The 23,299-nt window shown below is 36.6% G+C and overlaps 3 protein-coding genes across 6 annotated transcripts in view; 1 reads left to right on the forward strand and 2 right to left on the reverse strand.

Annotated features, from left to right (window-relative positions):
- The window catches only part of LOC147852667 (GCN5-related N-acetyltransferase 8-like), a 100,625-nt gene extending 88,699 nt beyond the window's left edge, over nucleotides 1-11,926 (reverse strand). Inside the window, exon 1 of the mRNA XM_087332743.1 lies at nucleotides 11,917-11,926. The gene's annotated coding sequence lies outside the window, so the exon portion shown is untranslated. The remainder of the gene's footprint in view (nucleotides 1-11,916) is intronic.
- Nucleotides 923-5,493, reverse strand: LOC147852684 (vacuolar protein sorting-associated protein 55 homolog). Of its 4 annotated transcripts, none has more exons than XM_087333289.1 (5): nucleotides 5,389-5,483; nucleotides 4,804-4,855; nucleotides 1,545-1,584; nucleotides 1,367-1,451; nucleotides 923-1,272 (listed from the first exon to the last, which is right to left on the reverse strand). In XM_087333289.1, exons 4-5 carry the CDS (start codon nucleotides 1,444-1,446, stop codon nucleotides 1,089-1,091), a joined length of 264 nt encoding a protein of 87 aa, XP_087189415.1. In that variant the 5' UTR covers nucleotides 1,447-1,451; nucleotides 1,545-1,584; nucleotides 4,804-4,855; nucleotides 5,389-5,483; the 3' UTR covers nucleotides 923-1,088. The 4 variants fall into 4 exon arrangements, with proteins under 4 accessions (XP_087189415.1, XP_087189414.1, XP_087189416.1 ...); XM_087333288.1 differs by lacking the exon at nucleotides 5,389-5,483 and adding an exon at nucleotides 5,115-5,224; XM_087333290.1 differs by lacking the exon at nucleotides 4,804-4,855 and having other exon boundaries at nucleotides 1,545-1,567; nucleotides 5,389-5,493.
- Nucleotides 11,927-12,008: 82 nt separating the features above from the next.
- On the forward strand, nucleotides 12,009-20,129 carry LOC147852685 (threonine dehydratase 1 biosynthetic, chloroplastic-like). Its single transcript, XM_087332742.1, has 12 exons — nucleotides 12,009-12,179; nucleotides 12,259-12,327; nucleotides 12,545-12,571; nucleotides 12,611-13,235; nucleotides 14,059-14,238; nucleotides 14,358-14,627; nucleotides 15,103-15,309; nucleotides 15,424-15,672; nucleotides 15,893-15,966; nucleotides 16,274-16,391; nucleotides 16,486-16,620; nucleotides 19,627-20,129. Exons 4-12 carry the CDS (start codon nucleotides 12,621-12,623, stop codon nucleotides 19,765-19,767), a joined length of 1,989 nt encoding a protein of 662 aa, XP_087188868.1. The 5' UTR covers nucleotides 12,009-12,179; nucleotides 12,259-12,327; nucleotides 12,545-12,571; nucleotides 12,611-12,620; the 3' UTR covers nucleotides 19,768-20,129.
- Nucleotides 20,130-23,299: the final 3,170 nt, after the last annotated feature.

Genomic DNA, 23,299 nt, shown 5'->3' on the forward strand with positions numbered 1-23,299 from the left:
CATATCTTGTACAGATTTGGGGGAAAAGAACCTTTGGCTTCTTAAAACTTTCCACAATTGCCACATGTCCAAAAAGTACAAGGCAAGTGATTATACATAGGAAGCCAATGCTTCTAATGAAATGTCCCACCTCGTCACACAGAATTTTGCTGGTTAAATGGACATGGCATGCATCAATCCATGTCTCCAAATGACTAGATATCCTTTACATGTATGGGTAAATGCACATCACGATTATCACTCCTTATTGTTTGCTTCATTGAATTTTGTAGATATGAGAGAAAAAGAGGATGACAATATATTAAAATCTAAAAGGGGGAGCACGGGTCATTTGTAGCTCATGGTTGTATCCTTGGAAGAATCTTTACCTTACTTTGAATGAATGATTCATTCTTCCTAGCTAAAAGCACTTATTTTGCTCTGATGGAGGAAATAAGCCATAAGCCATGATATATGGGTAGCATGAACAATCCCAACAAAACAAAAAAAACAACCTCAGGCAATAAAAATACAAATATATTTTGAATTATTTATGTCCATTCATCACCATCACTTATTCATGATGGTATATATATGCATACATACATATATACAAATTAATGCAACAAATGCATTTCCCTTTTAGCCCAAATGCATCCTCTTGAGTTGAAACCATTTGTAGAAGCTCATTTTTCAGTTTTGAGATTGAAGATGGCCTATTTTTCAAATATAAGGAGCACAATTTACGAATTCTGAAAAGATATAATATTGATAGACATCTTTCATCCTCATCAATCAAAAATAAGTAATGGAGATTGTCATAAATATTGACAGGCAAAAAAGCAGAACAAGTTATCATGAAGGCAATCAAGAATAAGACAAAGTTTGACTCAATAAATTTGATTCACTTCTATAAACAGTTGCTTCTATAAACCCACAGCAGTGAAAGCACACTGGATTTGATTTAACTATACAATGAACTTTACATCAGCATATTGACTCCTCAACCGCCCAAAGAATGATAGAAATTCTGCTTTGATTTGTGTTCTCAGTGATTCAATTATACAAGATTGAATTCCCTGGATAAATATATTTCTTATTTTATTTTGTTAGAATTCATCATCTCTACTGACCCTGTTGAACAAAAGTACCGTAAACAATAGAATAGAGAAAGAAACAAACTCCATATACATTGCTCCAGTTTTGATTAGACCAGCATGATGTAAGATTGCAGGAATCGCAATACTTCCAACTCCAGAAAATCCTGTTAAAAACTTCGCCGCATCTGCCCAGCTGATAACCAAAGCAATGGAAATTTTTATCTAGCCGTAACCTATCAATAACTGACTTTTTTTTTAACATATTTATCTTGAAAGTTAGTGCTTACTCTCCACCATCACCAGAGCTCATAGCATCGACTGATCCACCCCCAAAAAATAAGCAAGGCATAGGTACCATGATATACATGAGAACTGCATCACATAAACATTTCATACTTTTTTACACATGGATTGTAAAATGATACAGTAAATCACTTTCGAAATGGGTTTCATTGGGAGCTTTACCAGTTAATAGAGGCCACCAATTGCTGTAAATTGCACATGCCTGTGCATGAGAAATTTGTGCTTAGTATCAACCAAAAATACACATATGTATCAAGCTTTCTACTGATGGTAAATTATGAGAATACATTATGGAAAAAGAATAGTGAGTCCATGTCTGGCAAAGAAGAGTAATTGATCGAGCCATCAAACCTAGGCTTCATAAATTTATGTTGTGGGGTGTTACTCAAGCCTGTCACTAACAATCGTATGAGCTATTTCAACAATGCCATCAACTCTAGGCTCAAAATTTTATGTTACGGGTTTGTCAACTCAGTCTCAAACAATTACATGTGCTATTTGAGCAACTATTTGGTTCTCTTTGGGGAGTCAACCAGGAACATTTGTAGAAATAATGAAAAGTTAGGGATTTAGGATATAGAGGAAAACTTGGGGTTATATGTGTGTGTGCCATGTTCTAGATGACTCCCTGTGTCTCATTCCCTGACCAAGGCCCATTCCCATATGACTGATCATTCTAATGATGCTTGCAATCTCGCATTATCACTGGAACGATCCTTCCTTATTATGCTGAATTCAAAAACAGTAGCTGGAGAGAGGATAGGAACAAAGGAGAGAGAAATATATATTTACGTCTGATAGACGTCAAAGTTCTTGTGTGTGTTTGGGGGGAGATATATATATTTAATTTTTTCCGTTTTTTATATGCCACACCCTGTCTCATTCCCTCACCAAGATCCATCCCATTCAACTATGATCATTCTAATGATTCTCACAATCTCATTATCATTGAGAAGTTCCTGCAAAACCTGGCTGAATTCAAAGGCAATAGTTGGAGAGAAGACAGGAACAAAGGAGAGATAAATATATGTTAACATGTACTAGAAGACAAAGTTGTCCTATGCAAGATCACCAATACAAGCATCAATGTCCTCTTAATATCCAAGAAAAGAACAAATTTGTATGTGAAAAAGAAACCAATTCTCAAATCTAAATGTGAAAGAAAAGATGAGGATGCTAGTTGGTTTATATGGGTCCTCTACGATGCTATACAAAAGGGGTGGTGTGTATACATGATGTGCATCGTTGCAGAAGATAGGGTATAGAATATCATGCATCAGTGGAGATGGTGGGGAGCAGCTGTGAAGCATGGTTATCAGGTTCGAGCATTTTGGCATGAAACTTGCTTCAAAATGGGTTGCACGTGGAGGTCAAATATCTATGTCATGTTTTGGGTGCAGTGCAAGCCAGCATCACTGCCGAAATGTTCTTACCCCGAAATGAGTCAGATGGTAACATCAGAGTTATAGATATATAGCAATTTAATATTAAAAATTTCAGAAAGTTTCTACGTTTTAAATTACATATGAACATTTCATGAAAATGAAAAATTTATCAGTGGTAAACAAGTCACACACATCTTCCTCACAGAAAACAGAAAAGGATAGATATATCAAAGTTAAGAAAACAAAAATCAGAAAATCAGCTTACCTGATGGTTTTTAAAAAACCCACCCACAAACATTCAATCTGAAGTACCTGGTACATTTTGTTAAGCCTAAAATTGTAACTGTAACTTCTAATAAAGTAGAAAAAACACTTCAGAGCTCGCATTTTACTAAGGTGAGGGAGCTTAACTGTTTCAGGCGTTTCATGTTTTATGGTGACTTTGGTGCAGACTACCCACTATTTGGAATATGCGCCATGCCCAAGCTGATGTTGGTCACGTTCCCCCCAAAATCTAGCGGAGGGAGATTCCTAGCATTTACATATGACACCCATTGTCTGGAACAGTGCCTCAACTATCGTAGGGGTGTGGTCAACTTAGTTCAAATAATATCATGTTGAACTCAAGACTTGTTATTGATCATTCGTGACATAATGATTACAGGTTTCTTGTCTATGTCCATGCGTGGCTTGCGAGTGGAAGTACCAATATGGAAATTGTTCAGAACTCTTTGTATGAATCCCACTGTCTGGAACAATATCTCCATTATCATAGGGGTTATGGCAAACTGAGCTTGACAGATTATATGGAACTCTTCTTTTGCTACCATCATGAAGCAATGTCATCTCTAACCAAGAGAAATGTTGGAAATCCTTGCATACATGACACCTAGATAAACATAGGAATAAATCATCGTGACATTATCCACTAGAGTGAAAAGAGCATGCCACTTGATTGGTGCTGTGGAAGATTATAGATTTTGTAATTCCAGGATTCACAATTAAAACCATTTACATGCAATTCATCTTCGGCACGGAGATGTATGCATGAATGTGAATCAGAAACCAAAATTATGCAAACCCGTATAAACCAAATTATGAATTGGATTAAGGTGTACCTGACATGTCCACTCAAACCTCCAGCTCCACTGCCCCGGGTATGATTTGCTACCCGGTCAATTGAGAAGGATAGACAGAGAAAGAAAACCACCTTTTCTACTCAAAGATACTAGCAATAACCTTGGATAGAGTTATGTGGCATCTAACTCAGCTCATTACCCATTCATATACTGCATATCTGAGTAGAGCTCCCACATGCAGGAAGTCACAGAAAGGGTCAATCATACAATGTAAAATGTGTTCCAGAAAGTTGCATCCCAACTATATACTCTCTTCTTTCAGACTTTTGCTTGGTCTATTGTCCATATCCTTGTGATACATCATACAGGGGGAAGTGGTATTATAAATTCTCCTTATCCTCCTTGTTTTCTTCTTCTTCTGTTGCTGCTGCTACTCGTTTGATATTACCATCTCTTGTGAAATTTTGTACATGTGATGTTCCAAATGTTGAATGTTCTCAACAGTATCAAACATATTATTCACTTATAGACCATCTCATCTCTTGCTTTTGGTCCAAGAGAACACATTGATAGCATTTATATCCCATAGATTTCCCGAATATACATATTTCCATGCTTATACGTGGACATATATGGAAATTGTGGCATTTGAAAACCATTTCGATGGAACAACTCACAAGAACAAACAAAAGGGTTTCTGGTCAACAAATAGGCTTTCGTTATATTTATTAATATATGGTTTCTACGCTTTGTGTTTTAATAAATTTGTTTCTCTCCAGGAGTTCTGTACTCCAATTTCCTTTTATCAAATGCGTGCATGTTAGTCATCTTAAGAGATTCATATTCTACTTCACCTCATCTCACCCATTTCATACAACATGATTATGTTTTCTAAATGACAAGCAGGAGAAGATATTGAATGGATCTCGAGATCATGTCAATTTTGAACACACTTACCAAAATTTGTATAAGAACACCAACGGAGAACAGGAAAGCTAGTCCAGCAAGCCTGTATACATACACAACAACGACAAGGCAAAACAATACATAAGAATAGATGAAGTCTGATGAGAAAATCAATAAATCTTGTAACAAACTGTAGAACTCGTGAGAAAGTTAACAAAATTTAATAATAAGACACAGATGTCATCAAGAGGATGCAACGGATTTCTATGGAAAACACACAAAATCATCGAGGAAAAAAATATGCCATATTCATGCATAAAAAAGAAGGAACAAGAAAAAGATAGGTTTTAGTATCCACTTACACTGCAGTTTTCCATTGTCGAAAATCAGACAAATAATATCCCCCAAGTATGCCATAAAATCCATGTTTTTTTTGTTTCGTTTTGTTTTGTTTCATCCACACAGAAGAAAAAATGAATATATTAGTGGGGGGTTAGGTAGGAGCTTCTGTGACCAACAAGTAAAACTTGGTAGAAATGTGAGTGCATACGTGTGTGTGTGTGTGTGTGTGTGTGTGTGTGTGAGAGAGAGAGAGAGAGAGATAAACATGTAAAAGATAATTTTTGTTATGCTTACTTTGAATGTTCATGGCCATAGCTTTTCTCTCCCTTGGGAAGAAGACCTGCACAGAAGAGAAGGAACAGAGGAAAACAGAGGCAGAGACAGGGGAGAAAGAAACATAGGAGTCAAAAAGAATAACAAAATTAAAACATATTTACATAATTAGACCTTTGCATATATGTATTTTTAGAAATTACAAAGAATGCCCTCCCCCAATGTCCACCACATGTGTCTGCTTTGTTAGCCAATGCCCCTGTCATAAGATCTAATACCATGTGAGAAGCCATTCGTCCCATCAGTTCCATTTCCCTCCTTTCTTCACTTAGATTTTTAAGCATATAAATTTAATGTAAGTATGATGATTATCGGCGATGCCTATGGATAGAAATTAGTAATTTGGGCAAAGAGAATTGCAACATAGTCGCATGTTGCATTCCTTATAAATGCGTAGATTTGGGATGGAACACGATCATCCTTTCACAGACTTATGTCAAGATATACTTTAGTTGTTTTTTAGAAAGCTTGGTAAAATATTGATTACAGGAGATTTTAATGCTATAGTTGGAGAATACCAAAATATGAAGATATTGGAAGATATTGGAAGAAATTGTTGTGGATCCTTGTTTATTATGTTACTCAAAAGATTGGATTGTTATGGATAATCGATGAATTCCTATACATATGCTTGACTATAGAAACTTGATTGTCTTGAATGGTATAAATGTTTGCCTTTGAGATACATATGTATTCATTCACATGTTTACCATCCTCAATCGAGGGTGTGTGGTATATTGTATACTAATGAAGCCATATCAACGTGATCTATCCATGGTGAATGTATTTAAGATTGGTCCTCTACCCTTTAGTCAAACTATAAGCCCTTGCAGTTGGACCTTACACTCTCATATTCAATCAACAAATGTAGTAGAGTGACATAGGAAAGTTGATACATCATTCGACCTTGTCACAAAAAGCTTTGGATATTGGCAAAAGAAGTTGAGATCCATTTGTCAAATCTCTCTATAGGTAATGATGTTAAAGAAAATTAGAAACATTTGGAAGATCTGATCCTTCAAGTAGGATATTAATACTTTCGAATATGTGTTTGTGGACATAAAAGATATAGTTACCCCTTGTAAATATTAGGTTGATACGGAATGCAATATGTATATCAAACAATATATAAGTTTGCAAAGGGGGAAAGTGAAAGAGCCATGGCACGACACTAATATAGAAAGGTATTGAGGAGAAATGAAAGGCAATACTTCAAAATGCAATAAAGGAAAAATAATTAAGCTCCAACCCAAAATCAACACGAAGACAACTCAATGCTAAGAAGGAATATATGAAAAGTGAAATTACAAATGAACAAATGCTAGAATATGTACAAAGGCTATATGTACGATGGAGTGGCTCCTAGGGTTGAGAGCATTGAAACACCTCTTGATATATATGCATTGCTATTAAATACATATGTCAATACAGGAATAAACAAATGTCTAATAGCAATGTTTCTTATGCAACTCTCATTACGATTGAGATCTTAAAATGGACAATGCCAGATACTTGTCATTGGATAGTAACTACTATAGATCAAACTATTAAACAAGGTTGTCAAATGATTCTCTATGCATGAATTGAATTAGGCCAAAATCTCAATGCAGGATATAAGAATTAAGTATCAAATAATTGCATAATCATGGTGAACCCAACTATTGCTCTTTGTATAGCATTATCATGGAGCAAAAGGTGAACGCATGGGCTAAAAGTATGAACAAACGAGCATTAGCGCAAACATGTTTTAGACCCAAACACTCCATTGTGGATCGTTTGGTTATATTAAGAGTAATTATGGAAGAAAGTTAACTACATGGAAAACACTCGATTGTTTGTTTTGTTGATTTTAAACAAACATTTGATACAATACCATTAAGTTTGTTTTGGAATAGAATGGTGGAAATTAGCATGCAGTTAGAGTATCGAGCTATTATTGCATGATTTTATGAGCAAATTAGATGCCAACTAAAAATTGAGAATGGATTTTCATAATATTTTTTAACTAGCATGGGGGGTTAACCAATGTTGTCCACTATCACCTATACTCATTGGTTTATGCATTGATGGAGTGGAATAAGTGATGAATAGGGCCTTACGAGAAGGAGTCGATACATCACAAAAGTTATTGAGGAAGAGCAATTGAACCATCGAGGAAGAAGTGAGAATGCTCTAGTTAAATGACAAAATTAGAATATTACATTGCAATTTTCAACCACGAATGTTGAATTCAATATAAGGCAAGAAGGCCTATTGGTCGTATTCAACCTATTCTAATGACTAACATGAGTATTAACTCTTGTGGAACGCTAACACTCCCTTGTAGTCAATCACACAAGTTAGGTATTGAAGTTGCATTATGGCATCAAATTCTATCAAATATAAAGGTTTGCAAGGTACACACACGAGGAAGGGCTAGTCGAGGATGAGTATCACTTGTTTTTTACATGCTCCGCATATATGTGCAATTCGTGAAGTCTACAATGACATCAAGAGGGGGTGGTGGTGACTTGAGTGTCACACTAAACAAAAAGGCTTGAAGGTTGAGCTCATATGTGTATGCCTAATTCACACATCAAAAAATTGTGCTTCAAAGGACGGAGACACGTGTCAAGAGAATGTGTACTCAGGTCCCTACATGGGTCAATACTGGCCTCTCTATGGACACTAAAAATATTTTAATCTAATCTAATTGGTTTGATTCTTCATAAACATCATTTCTTCCATACAAAGGAATGGAAACAAACATGAATCTGCACATTACTTACTACAAAAACAATGTTGGGTCTACATATTAGGGTCACCTATGTACAAGTGACGAAAAGTATGATATGGGGATGCTAAAAGTAAGACAAATTGTTTGGGAAGCAAAGATGAATAGTGAATCTACCATATATTGTGTATTTCTAGTATGAGGAATAATTAAACCATATATTGGTGTTGAGCTTCATGATCGGTTAAATGCATTCATTTCATATTGTGTCTTTGTTAGCTTTTCAATCCAAATGTTGAAATGTATGTATGTGGGTTATAAGCTTTTTTCGTGTTCAGGAAAAAGAGCATCAATTATAAGAGTGGTTTATTTGTACTATGACAACGTGTCAGAGGTAGGCATAATTGAGATTCGTACAACCAACCCTATTTTATAATGTCAACATCAAATCATTTTGTTAAGGAAATAATGCATTGCGATTATACATGTTTGCAATGCTTTTTGCCCATAGAAAATGACATGGTATTCAAAATCAACTACAAGGGAGATGTCGGCAAAGTGAAGGATGAACCATGATATATTATCTTCTTGAATGTATTGTTGATTCTAGATGATTTGGTGCAAGTAGTCATTGTCAATTCCTCCGACCAACCCAAGTCACCGATCTTGGTCAATACACTTCAAATCAAATAATTTAAAAATGGTAACAAATACAAACACATGGAGTTCATTTCAAGGGCTCATAAGGCACGTGCACAAAGCGTGCAATAGGGACAATCTTATGCATGTAAATGGCATGCATGAAGCACATCAAAATATGAGCTAGCGGCATACGTTGGATTACACAAGGCATGCATATACAATGTCATGTTAAATATATAAATAATGAGGAAACATGCATGTATGGCCGCATTGTTGTATTATGTGAACTTAAATATGTAGTGGTTCAACCAATATAAATGTATTCGGTAATACCATTTAAAACGTAATCCCATTAATCTTATCAAACAAATGGCAATACACACATGACCATACTAGGGAGTAGGGCATGAATAACTCCATTTTGCAACATATGAGAATGCATTCAATGCCATCATCAAGCTAATACAATCATTGTTATTCGAAACATATTCCCCAAAAAATTTCCTCAAGTTTCTCTCTTTAGGTCACGAAGCTTTATTCAGCGTACACAATATTATGACTCAATTGTATTAATAATGGTAGAGCATTCACATATACGTGTTGACAAATCTAACAAAGAATATCGTTATATACTCCTTAAAGACTACATCAGTTGTAATTTATTTGTAGAGTACTCACATCTATAGATGCTTTGAAAGATCCATTGGTGAATATCTTGCGTTCCTTAAAGATTGCATGTCCTTTATGCCCCTAAATCAACACAAAGAAAATGTCGCTCATCTGTCATAGATCGAGACTCCCACACGTTATAAACATGTGTCTGTGTACAAAGACGATGTTGCTCATATAATCTAGCACTAGTGTCACACTCCCATTTGCGGTAATGTGTGCATATAGACTCGTGTATTCGTAGGTCAACATTCTAGTGTACCTTTAAAAACTTTAATGAGGCCCCAAAAAGGTATCGTGTGCACTCATATTCTTGTTATGACATTGATGATAAGTGTCAATGATCACATTATGTCATTCAATATCAGACTTTATTACAGTGGCATGCCTCTCAGTCACCATTGTGCCTAATGTACCAATAACAAAATGACAGATGACTCAACACACATAATGCAAATTGCTTTTTTAGATGGTAGGTAGTAGCCCCATGTGGGGATTTCGATTTGGAAAACTTCCATTCACGAGTTATTTGGTCCTGTTTCTTTTTTTTTTTGTTATGATGGACGAGTTAGTAGATCGACACGTTGGCAAACCATTTTAATGTGTGCAAAGTGTTTTAATTATGCGACATCGTGGAAACATGGAGGAATGATTGTTCTGCAAAGCGAAATGAGACGAAGATATGAATGAATGAATCCAACGTTTCCCTTGATTCATATTCTCTGTTCGGGCTCAAGAGATGGACACACGTGAACATGGCTCCATGCTTGAATCAATAAGAGATCATGTAGTTGCAAGGAATTTGTCCACGTGGTACGATACCCAACGAATGGGAATCGTCCATGTGGCATGATCAGGCACTCGGCAAATGGGTTTAGGCCACATGGCACGGTCCGACACCCCAATGAATGGGAACCATCCACATGGCACACGCAACGAATGGGATTTGTCCACATGGCACAATCCGGTAGGCAACCAATAGGAATCATCCACGTGGTGGGAGGGGAGAGAGAGAGAGAGAGAGAGAGAGAGAGAGAGAGAGATCACCATATGCTCCAATATTTCCTTGAATGGAATGGAATGATTGATATACATATTTGCAGAGCACAAAAGCTGCAGGCAGAAGAGGAAGAAGAAGGAAGAAGGAACGAAGTGTAATTTGTATGCTATGCATGGTATCTGGTTGATTTGTAACAGAAAGAATGAAGGTAAAGATGCCCATGTCTGGTTTCATGTTTATCCATTCTTTCTCATTCCGTTTCTGCGTATCTGATATGTTAGGAGCTCATGTAGAATTGAGCATACATAAGAAATTCGTGTTTCCCAACAACTGCAATTTAGGTTAGGGCTTTCCAATGAGAGAGAAAATCAAGGATTTTCCAATAAGAGGAGAAATTAGGGTTTTCCAAATAAGAGAGAGAATTAAGATTCCCTCTTAAAAACAGATCTAGGCCAAAGCTAGAGAGAGTTATCTTAGGGTTTTAGGGGTGGGGGGGGAACAAAAAAGAGAGAAGAAAAGCAAAAGAAACGGAGGGAAATGAAAGTAATGAGACATAGATTCTATGCATTTAGGGAAAGTTCATTTCTTTGTATTTCTGGGTTCTAAGTAAAGAAAAGAAAAGAAAAGAAAAGAAACACAGCGGGCTAGAAAACAAAACAGGCGCACATGTTGTGTGCATTTTAGGGTTTTGGGTTGGTTTTACATAAACGTATATATCACACATATTTTCATCTTTTTTTTTTTTTTCTATTATCTTAATTCCACTTTTGCTTTATTCTCTCCACGTTTTAAACATGTTTTAATGATTCTACAGAGGGCAAATTACAGTCTTGAAATCCACTGGCATCTTCCACTCAGTCGTAGTTCCTTTATATAAGAGGAAATAAGTTTGAAAAACCTTCACAGAAATTACCGGCATTATTACTCTATTTTCTTCATCTTGCTCAGGTTTCATTCAAATCCCCTATTTTTCTCTTATGTTATCATCTTTCTGTCTCTTTTTATCTTATTTACCTTTATATTTACTGAGTAATATTTAATTTATTTTGATTTGCTGTATGCTATCATCTTTCTGTCTCTTTTTATCTTATTTACCTTTATATTTGCTGAGTAATATTTATTTTATTTTGATTTTTTGTTCTCAAAGACGAGACAACACTTAAGCTGTAATCTCTTGTTTGGTCTTATAGGTCATTTTGGCCTCTTAAAAGACGTTAATATATCTTTCTTTCTTGTCATATTTGCAAGAAGAAGAAGAAATTTCTTTGTGATGATCCATGTGGCTAAACCTTGTGACATTCTTTGCATGAAGAATAATAATTTGCTGTTGGTTAAAGTTTGTGACGTTCTTTATAAGAAGAGCAATAAATTGTTACTCTCTGTAAGATGATGATGAAGAAAAAAAAGTATAAATTGCTTTGAGATGATCCCATCTGGTTAAATCTTGTGACATTCTTGTAAAAACCCTCTCTCTCTCTCTCTCCCGAGATAGATTGAGGCGAGAAAACTGCGCTGTGAGGATCTGATTTATTAATGTTTGTGACATATTTTGTAAGAAGAAGAAGAAGAAGAAGAAGAAGAAGAAGAAGAAGAAGAAGAAGAAGAAGAAGAAGAAATTGTGATCCATTTGGTTGAGCTTTGTGACATTTTTGCAAAGAGAAACCTTTTTCTATTTTCCACTTGGTTAAACTTTGTAACTTTGCCCTCCATTGGCTACTTAAGAAGGAAGTAATATATTTATTTCATTTGAAGAAACCACATTTGAATTGTGATAAGGAACTATATTGAAGGCTATTTCTTTCTACAGAGTATATTTGGATTGTAAGAGAAGCTCATTTGGAATAGAGCTTGATTATCAAAAACTTCAAAAATCAGAGTAAGTTCCTTTTGTTTGGATGTGTGATTAATAAATATTTAAAACTTGAGAGAAGTACCTTCTAGATTAGTTGTATTTAATTGTTTTGATTAACAAGGACTTTTTTGTAATCATCCACAATGGCATGAAAAGAATGTGCATAAATTCATATATTGTTTTATATGCAAAAGCAGGTCCAAGATACTTAGCCCCTGATTTTCATCATTACGTTCAATAGGTTGGACATAAAGCAAACATTTAGACTGTTGATTTCACCATCAAATTAAATAGACAAAGCTCACAGGTTGGACATCATGTCGTGTACAACCATGGATACAATATGTGTATCACTCTATATGTATGCTGCTAAAATTCATCATGGAGGCATCATACCTTCCTATTCTCAGGGTATAACATCAAAATGCAAACTCACATCCGTCACTCACAAGGGATTTTATAATTTCGGAACACATTTCACCAATGCCCAAGAAAGAAGAGTCATCAATGTGCCGCATGGTATGCCGATTCAAGCTTTAAATGGAGAAAGACCATCAACAACCATCCTGACTGCCTCTGCAACTACACTGCCTGAATTGGACCTAACCATTCCCATTGCCTCTGAACCACCCACGTGCATTAATGATGTTGATGGGTTGATTAAAGATAACTCAACGAGAGTGTTACCGTCTTTACTCAAGGTTTCCCCTCAATCTCTTCAGTATGAGCCTGGTTTTCTTGGTGGTGTCTCTAGCAAGACAAGAACATCCTCAAGCATAGAGGAGGATCTCCCTATTGCCATGTCTTGCCTCACTAAAATCCTTTCATCGAAAGTCTATGATGTTGCCATCGAGTCACCTGTTGAAACGGCAGTTAAGCTCAGTGAAAGAACAGGAGCTCAGATTCTTTTGAAGCGGGAAGATACTCAGTCTGTATGCCTTCTTCCCATCTCTTAGAAAGTGTAAAATATTCTTATATATTGTTTGTGTATGTATGCATGTGTGTGTGGGTATATGGATAGGCATGTGCATATATCTATACTCATGCGTGTATGTCTATACACATCCATGCATGTGGGTGTGTATGTATGCATGTCTGTATTTCTATAAGTAGACCTGTGTATTTGGGGCTGTCTATACTTACTTATGTATATGTGAGAATGTGTGTGTGTGTGCGTGTGCGTGCAGTTGTATATATACATGTGTATGTGCGGACAGTTGTATATGTATGCAAGTATATATGTGTTCATTTTTGTATGTATGTGTGCATTTATATGTGTGTGCATCTATATATATGTGTGTTTGTGTGTATGTATAGATCCATCAATGATTTTTGAATACATTAATCTATGTAGGCATGCATGCATGTATATGTGTATTTGTATATGTTTATGTATGTGTGTATGTATGGATCTATCATTGATGTAAGGACCCATGGATCTATATGTATGTATGTGTGACATATTTGAATGTATATATGTATGTATCTTTGTACATATGTTTGTATGTGTATCTATGGATGTAGTGATGCATGGATCTGTGTATATATGCATATATATACATACATGCATGATTATACATACGTTAACGTATCTCTCTCTTCTCGACCTTGTGATGGAAGCCCAGAACTTGGGCCCTGCAGACGGTCAAGAGGCTTCCATTTTGAGAAGACGTTAATATATCTTTCTTTCTTTCTCTCTCTCTCCTCTATATTTTTGCTATACTTTAGGGGGTCTGATGGTTGGTCTTTGCACAGGTCTTTTCTTTCAAGCTTAGGGGAGCATATAATATGATGGCACAGCTTCCGAAAGAGAGATTAGCCCGAGGAGTGATCTGCTCTTCAGCTGGTAACCATGCTCAAGGGGTTGCTTTGGCAGCGAAGAAGCTTCATTGCAGTGCAGTCATAGTTATGCCTGTTACCACTCCAGAGATAAAGGTGGCCAGTTATATATCTTCCTATCAAACAGTTTCCATATTCATAAGTACATTCTTCATACAATCGGGTTACACAAGTTTTAGAGTGATGTGTCTATACAACGTGTTTGTGGTTTTCAGTGGAAATCTGTGAAGAGGCTCGGGGCAACAGTGGTTTTAGTGGGTGATTCTTATGATGAGGCACAAACATATGCAAAAAAAAGAGGAAATGAGGAGGGGCGAGTTTTTATTCCTCCGTTTGATCATCCTGATGTGATTGCGGGACAAGGAACCATAGGCATGGAGATTGTTAGGCAACATCCAGGTCCCCTTCATGCTGTCTTTGTTCCTGTTGGTGGAGGTGGCCTTATTGCTGGAATTGCTGCATATATTAAGCGAGTTAGACCTGAGGTAAGTAACCCCATTGTAATATACTTATATCTTCTTCTTGTTGAAATGTTGGTGATTCTGCTGGGTAAGTAGTGTATTTCTAATCTAAGAGCCATGTTACACTAGGATTTATGCAATTAAAAGAAAAAATATGTCACAATCTGTCGTGCAAATAAGATATAGTGATTTATGTAGCCTTATTCACTCTAAATATCTTAATCTGTAACACTTCGATTTATGTGGGTTTGAAATTGTAAGGTAAACTAACAAATCAAAATTCTCCCATTTTTCCACAGAAAGTTGATCTTTCTACTTTCAAACATCTTTCCTTGTGCATATATGTCCCGCTTTTCTTTTCAAAACGTGGAATTTAATAAATCATCTGGATAACATGATTAAAGAATAGTCGACCATTCTATTTTTGAACTTCTTTCCACTTTCTTTTTCAAAAAGTGAGATTTAATAACTTACCTGGATAACATGGCTCTAAGTACAGGTGAAAGTTATCGGTGTGGAACCTGTTGATGCAAATGCAATGGCATTATCATTGCATCATGGAGAAAGGGTAATGCTGGACTATGTTGGGGGTTTTGCAGATGGAGTTGCTGTGAAATGTGTGGGTGAAGAAACATTCAAAATCTGTAGAGAGTTGGTTGATGGAGTCGTTCTTGTAACCCGAGATGCAATTTGTGCTGCGATCAAGGTAAGCCTATTATTCATTGTTCTTTTTGCCAGACAAAACATTTACTGTTACATAAATTATGCTTATTATCACGGTGGGATTTGTGGCTTATTTAGTCACTGGATTCTGCAATAGGACATGTTTGAAGAGAAGAGAAGCATTTTGGAACCTGCCGGGGCACTTGCACTAGCTGGAGCTAAAGCGTATTGCAAATATTATGGAATTCGCGATAAAAATGTTATGGCTATCACCAGTGGAGCCAATATGAACTTTGAGCGCTTGAGACTTGTAACTGAACTTGCAGATGTGGGGGCTTTGAAAGAAGCAGTTATTGCCGCATTTATGCCAGAGGAACGAGGATCTTTTAAACATCTCATTGAACTTGTATGCTCTCTTGCTAACCCGTCAATCAATGATCTCTTAAGCTGAGTGGTGCTGTGTAATTAATTGAGTAATACCATACAAACTACTTTCTGAAATGTAGTTCCAAATTTATTTGTTCAAGCATATTTTCTGCACACAAAGCAAGTTTTCTGAATGTGCCTGTGTTAGCTGCATTTTTTCACCTTTATTAATATATATTTTTTGTTCTTTCTTTGGAAAGGTTGGACCCATGGACATAACTGAGTTCAAATATAGGTTTGATGATAGCAAGGAGAAAGCTCTTGTACTCTGCAGGTTAATTGCATGTTTCTCTTTACACATGGACACATATATACATAATTCCTTGATCTTGATTAGTATGCATGGAGTGACGCATATATACACACCACACAGATGCTGATCTGTTAAAAATCTTAGCCACCCATACAACACATAGCAAAGGATTCTCCAAATTCTTCGGTAACGAGAAAGTTCTAATGAATTCCATTGGAGATCCACTTGGAAAATACTCAATAAAGAAAGAAAATATGTGAAAGTGGAAAAGAAAGATACCACTGAGGATACACTAATCATATTGTACACCTTCATATATTGCAAACAGTGTAGGATTGCACAAAGACGAAGAACTAAATGCAATGAAGGGCAGATTAGAGTTATCTGGATTAAGTTATCTTGATCTTACAGATAATGATCTGGCCAAAGATCACCTTCGCCATCTGGTGGGTACATCTATCTTTACTGAAAGTCAGCTCTCTCTCTTTCTCTCTCTCTCTCTGATGAAACTAATATTTTCCTACACATTTTTCATTTAAGATGGGTGGACGTTCGAAGGTAGAAGATGAGCTGCTATACAGGTTCATGTTTCCTGAGAGGCCGGGTGCTCTACTCAAGTTTCTTAATGCATTGAGCCCACGTTGGAACATTACCCTATTTCATTACAGAGGCCAGGTATTCTTAGTTTGTATGGATCATGAGTTTTGTTGATCATACGATCGTCGACAAGTAGTGCGAATGGTGTGTCATTGGTGTATGGCTTAGAGAGCACGAGAGAGAGAGATTAAACCTTGATAACGTAAATTACTATAGGGATTAAAACTTAAATATAACTAAAAAATCTAAAAATATAGTGAGAAAGGGAGAGAGAGCTAGTCATTAAGTATTAATTAAAAAAACTGAAACAAATGTTACTAACATGTTAAGAGAGAGAGAGAGAGTGATTAAGAGCAAAGCTATTACTAATTATCATTAAGATTGGAAAATAAATTACATGGGGATATGATCATGAGCAAACTAGTTTCGCCCCTAAGAGCTCATTGGTGGTAAATGACCATGTGGGTGTGAGGTGGTTTATATATAGGGGTTTTGAGGGAGGGGTAATATTTAGGGTTGAGAGGATTCGAATTGGGGAGTGGGTGTGTGCTAGGTGCACTTCAAAAAAAGGAAAGGGTAGTGGGGCTTAATGTGATGGTGTGTAAAATAGGATAGGAAAAGATTTTGCGAGAGGGAAGGAAAAACTAAGAGAGGGAAAAGTGATTGCTTAAGTGAGAGAGAAAAAAAGAGGAAAAGATTTAGAGAGAGGAGGGGTGGGTGGGGGTAGGGTGTTTAGTTTTTAAGAAATGAGAGGGTGGTAATAGGAAAAAGTGGGAGGGGGAAGAAAGGTAATTTTGAAAAAGTGAGGGGGAAGGGTAGGAGGGTAATTTAGGAAGCTAAGGGAGGGGTAGGGATAGGGAGAAGAAGAAAAATCAAGAAAGAAGAAGAGGAAGAGGAAGGACATAGGGCATGATAGGGTGGTAATAGGAAAAAGTGGGAGGAGGGGTAGAAAGGTAATTTTGAAAAAGTGAGGGGGAAGGGTAGGAGGTTAATTTAGGAAAAGTAATTTAGGAAGCTAAGGGAGGGGTAGGGGGGTAAATTGACAAAGTGGGGGTGAAGTGAAAATTCACCAAGAACGATTTGAGTGCACCCAAATCGTTTGATACACTTGGTGTGAGCTAGGGAGGGATAGGGTTAGGGGTAGGGGTAGGGTAGTAATAAAAAAGTAAAGGGAGGGGTAGAAGATAAAATGAGGAAAAAACAGGGGGGAGGGTATGGTTAGAATTTAGGTAAAGTAAGGGAGGGGTAGAGGTAGGAGAGAGAGAGAGAGAGAGACAAAAGAGGATATAAAAGTAAGAAAGATAAAGGAAAAGAGAGAGAGAGAGAGAGAGAGAGAGAGAGAGAGAGAGAGAGAAGAGGATATAAAAGTAAGAAAGATAAAGGAAAAGAGAGAGAGTAGAAATATATGGGGAAACCAAAAATTAAAAGAGAGGGGAATAAAAAAGGAGACGAGTGTTATGGAGAGAAAACAGGGAGGGGTAGGAAAAAATAAAAATTGGTAAAACATGGGTGAGGGTAGAAAATACAAATAAAAGGAAAGCGAGGCTGGAATAAAATGCTACAAAAAAGAAAAGTTAAGGGGAGGGGTAAGGTTAAAATATATGGAAATCGAGGAGAGGGGTGGCGGGTAAATATAATCGAAAGATTAGGTTTAATAAAAATGTAGGAGAGAGGTATGAGTAAAAATATGAAAAAGTAGGGATATGAGTGAAACTAGGAAGAAGTAGGGGAAGGGGTAGGGCTGAAAATAGGAGAAAGTAGGAGGGGTAGGGCCGGAAAGAAGAGAAAGTAGGGGAAGGGGTAGGGTTGAAAATAGAAGAAAGTAGGGGAATGGTAGGGCTCAAAATAGGTGAAAGTATGGGAGGGGTAGGGATAAAAATATGAAAATTCTAACAAGGAGTGAGTGCATATGTAGGTATGTGGGTGACAAGCATAGCATCGTGCTTGGTGAGATAGTTTAGGGTTTGAGATACAAAATAAAAATAGTGCTGGCTACCGAATGTAGTCCCGGACATATACAATAAAAGAGGGATAAAAAATGAGAAAGGCATGGCTACCGACTGTAGTCCCATGCTTACAACATAATGATGTGCGGAAAGTAAGGTAGGGTGTTGAGAGCTTGTTATGTGAGAGGATATGAGAGACAAGCCGATGACGCCATTGCAATGCCACGTAACGTTTTGTGGGGGCACTTGGCACGAACGAGGGCTCGGTGGTTGACGATGCTATTTCGCCGTGGGTGCCTATCCGTGATACGTGGGCCTCTGTAGAAAGTGTGGGATCAATGGTTTTGTTGATCATAAGATCGTCAACAAGGAGTGCGAATGGTGTGTCATCGGCGTATGGCTTAGAGAGCACGAGAGAGAGAGAGAGAGAGAGAGAGAGAGAGAGAGAGAGAGAGAGAGAGAGAGAGAGAGAGAGAGAGAGAGAGAGAGAGAGAGAGAGAGAGAGATTAAACCTTGATAACTTAAATTACTATAGGGATTAAAACTTAAATATAACTAAAAAATCTAAAAATATAGCGAGAAAGGGCTAGTCATTAAGTATTAATTAAAAAGTCTAGAACAAATGTTACTAACATGTTGAGAGAGAGAGAGAGAGAGAGAGAGAGAGAGAGAGAGAGAGAGAGCAAAGCTATTACTAATTATCATTAAGATTGGAAAAGAAATTACATGGGGATATGGTCATGAGCAAACTAGTTTCGCCCCTAAGGGCTCATCGGTGCTAAATGACCATGTGGGTGTGAGGTGGTAGATTTACACACATATACATACGTACTTGCATACCGTACTGTGGTTTTGAACTTATGCTAATTTTGGGAAACCTCAATCTGAGGTGAAAATCTGTGACATAACCACTAGGTCATTTGTATGCCTAGAAACATTAAAAAAAGAGGTATATGTACTCTATATCTTTTGAGATAGCCAGATAGTAGAGGCTACAGACATGCATACATGCATGCATATATACATTAGTTCATATCTTACACACATATATTCCCTACTTAAATATTTTATATATATATATGTATGTATGTATGTATTAAATTTATATTTTTGAGAGACATTGGGCTTCGTTTGTTAGGGTGAGATGGGTGCTAATGTTCTAGTTGGAATTCAAGTCCCAAAAGACGAAGAGGAGGATTTTATCACATCTGCAAATACTCTTGGCTATGAATATAGGGACGAAAGGTTGAATGAAGCATTTCAGCTCATAATGCAGTAAGCCAATATATATATGTATATATACATTTCAGCTACTGGAGGATTTAGTAACACCTCTGCCATAACTCAGAGATGAAAACTTCACATAAAATGTATGAATTTTTGTGAGCGCTCTTCTTAGTCAATATTTTTCTAATTCCTTATTATCTATATATGCTTCATGTTGGTATTGGAAGGGTGGCTATGGTCTCTCTTCTGCACGTGTATGAAGAAACCATACAAGCTTGATAAAAAAAACCAATTACATGGTCATTGAACAAAATTTCTATATTGAGGGGTTCAAATAAGCACATTGTGGAAACCTCTTGCCCATTGTTTTAAAGTTCGTTCATATTTTTCAATATGGAGAGATTTTTCTTCTAATGATCAAGCTGAAGTCCTCTCATTGCTGTCTTTGAATTATGAGGTCTTAAATATAGATGTGAAAATTAAGTCTTTGTTGTTCTGTTACTTTTGACAATTATGAGTACCCCATCTAACAAATCATAAGCTGAACTATCCTTCAACGTCAGTAATTTCACATGTTTTGACTGTTATTGGGACTGTGCTTGTACATTTTTTGAATATTTATTTGGTAAGATTTTCACATACTAACAAATCTACATTGCCACCACTGGTGCAGCAAGAACATAAAAGCAACATCAATTAATATCTAGGAGTAATCCAAGCATGTTAAATATTAATATTTATTGATCTGTATTCTTATGAGTATTTCCCTTACCTCCAAACTTGAAATACATTCTGCTTGAAGATTGAACATCAGACATATTACGCAATGAATGGGAAATATTCTTGTTGCAATGAATCCATATGTGAATGTCAGTGAACATGAATGTACAATACCAATGAATTTTCTGGAAATGGAATAAAAGTCATGTGTACCCATTTGTTTAGTAAATTTTGAATTTTGAACTCTTCGCTACCACAACTACTTATCATATTATCAAGTTTGAAGTATACTTTCATAAACTTTGGACAATTGATTTGCTTTAAAATATTGCATTCCCCCAAGGATTCTCATCCATTTATTGGAGTCTACAGTTGTTGATCAAGATCCACATCCTTTCAATAGAGCATCACACATAAATTGAAGTTGTGACATGCTAATCTTATATGCCAACCTTTTGGGATCCAATTGAGTTGTAATGTGAACCATTTTGGATGCTCTTTGTAGGCTTGAACAATCCCTACTAGATTTTTATGAATTTCCTCATTGATGAATGAGAGTTGGGCAAAAATTGAACTTGTGACATACTAGCCCTATATGCTAACTTTCTAGAAACTAGCTTGATTGTAAGATGAACCCATTTGGATGCTCTTTGTATGTTTGAAAAATCCCAACTACATGTTCATGAATTTCCTCATTGATGAATGGGGGTTGGGTGTGTAATTCCTCGTTGATGATCATATTTTTGGCCAAAGAAAGGATGCAACATTGTATACTATGAATGGGTTGGAAATATGGCTTCAATGTTCTGCACGAATCACAAATGACTTGTGCATGTGTAATTGCTTAGCTGCCAATACATATATTCGATGGTATTCAAAAGGTAAAGTTGATTGAAGGTGCGGAATCAATAATTTTAACATTAGTGCTATACTCTTTTTGAGGCCTTCAAGACTTCTTCTTTTATGATTTTGTAGATATTCCCATGCACTCAGATTAGATGTATTTATTATTTAGCATGATTTGCTTATTTGGGGCCCCCATTTGTCTTAGAAGTGAGGATGGTTCAATGTACCAAATGATTAGTCTTTCGTAATTCATTAATCTCATAGGAATTATATTTCTCTAAATTTGTACCCATGTTTCCTTTTTGTAAACTGAAATGATGAGAAAATACTACAAGTTTATAGGGGTTTTGTGGACATTCTATTGATTTCTATTAGATTTGGTCCCTTTTGTTATGAATATTGCCGGTTGTCAAGCTAAAGGAAACAACTAATGTTTTAGTGAACAAGGCCATCATTTTTTCCCGAACAATGTGTAGCCAGCCCTTGTGCTTATATTAATTCGCTATCATGATTTCATATATTAATTTCTTCCCTTGCCATGTCCTTTTGATCCATATGGACTCTTATTTATCTTGTTGTGCTCCTTCGATTCATTTTCAACTATTCAGTATTATTAAAATTGGCTCCATTGTTGGTTCTTAGCATGGAGATACATACCAATCCATTCCTTGACGAGCCATCATCGTCGATCGAGGGAAGGTGATACTCGAAGCAGAACATTAGGAATGGCTCTTCAGTAGTGGATGCTTAGGTTCTTACTTCTAGGAAGGCTTCTTCATGATCTTTGAGGTTCTCTCTTTTTGAGCTAACTCCGACCATTGAGAAGGCATTATCTAGGTACCATATTTGACACCGTACTTAAGTGTTATGACCCTTGATCACCTCATCGATTCTACAATCTTATAAATCAAGTTTCAAAGATTTCTATGATTCAGAACATGTTGACCAAGAGCAATGAGCATGACACATTCTCAAGTTGTTCATAACTCAATCGAAGTCCCCAAACATGATCATATGTGTCGAGGCTGGTACCCTAAGATCGAGACTATACAAGTAGTCGATTCTATGTCACCACATATTATGTATGTCCTAAGCAAATTGCTACAGGGTAAGGAAAGAAAAAAGCCCGGGGAAAGGAAGTTGGGTCCTCACAATGTGCAAAGACAGCCTTCTTCTTCACTTCTCTTCATGTGATGGTGATTATACAAACAAGCTTTTTGCCCAATTTGGATAAAAACAAGCACAACCTTGTTGGCTTGCCCAAAATGGCAAGTGCTCAATGCCATCATGCATAACAATTTGCATCATCCTTACTGTTTTCAAAGTTTGGCATCCACCAGCAAAGATATCATAATAGTGGATGTGTCCATGGTAACCTCCATGCTCATCTCATCTTGTTATGGTGATCCATTCCAATCCTTTCAACCATGTGAACCTTTCTTGCTTGGGTTTTCAATGCTACAGCTATTTGTAGCCGTGGTTCTCCTTTGGTATATTATCAATGCTTTGTATGTCTTGTTAGAGTAGTATATGGTGAGTACCGAGAAGGCTTGCTAAGGCAGCCCAGAAACAGAGTATCCATGGTCCCAATCATAGTTTCCTTGTTGGGTAATTCAGTGGAGGTTAAGAGGCTTAGATGTAATGCCAGACAGGCTTTCATCATACAGTCATGATCTTGCAGCTCATCAACTCTTTTGGAGTGAAATTGATGTTAATCCATTCCTACTCTGTTCTGAATCTACAGGCCATATATATGTTCTCTTGAATTTCTGCATTTCTATTTGGGCACACACACACACACACAAAAGAAGTCTTGTCCATTTTCCCATGAGAATCAGAAATTGTGTTTCTTAGTACCTACATTATATGGGCAATTGTATTTTCCATATAATGTAGGTATATGTTCTTCCCATATGGGAAATCATCTTTCCAACATGCTAAAATCTCTAAACACAATCTTGTGAAGTATTATCTTAAAGACATGTTTCAAAGAATGAAGACATTTGTTATTTCCTAAA

This window comes from Azolla caroliniana, unplaced genomic scaffold (assembly GCF_043228905.1).
Source record: "Azolla caroliniana isolate FFs.n. ecotype wild unplaced genomic scaffold, voAzoCaro1.0.p SCAF_17, whole genome shotgun sequence".
Classification (NCBI taxonomy): Eukaryota; Viridiplantae; Streptophyta; class Polypodiopsida; order Salviniales; family Salviniaceae; genus Azolla; species Azolla caroliniana.

Bases quoted from the DNA above. Each gene is read 5' to 3' on its own strand.
- LOC147852684 (XM_087333288.1), bottom strand. From the start codon at position 5,209: ATGAAACAAAACAAAACGAAACAAAAAAAACATGGATTTTATGGCATA. The intron at 1,452-1,544 runs GTAAAGCTCCCA...TATGTGATGCAG, and splicing joins TTGGTGGCCTCTATTAACTG to TTCTCATGTATATCATGGTA. The intron at 1,273-1,366 runs GTAAGCACTAAC...TTTGGTTATCAG, and splicing joins AGCTCTGGTGATGGTGGAGA to CTGGGCAGATGCGGCGAAGT.
- LOC147852685 (XM_087332742.1), top strand. From the start codon at position 12,621: ATGTCGTGTACAACCATGGATACAATATGTGTATCACTCTATATGTAT. The intron at 14,239-14,357 runs GTGGCCAGTTAT...TGTGGTTTTCAG, and splicing joins TTACCACTCCAGAGATAAAG to TGGAAATCTGTGAAGAGGCT. The intron at 16,621-19,626 runs GTATTCTTAGTT...TTCGTTTGTTAG, and splicing joins TATTTCATTACAGAGGCCAG to GGTGAGATGGGTGCTAATGT.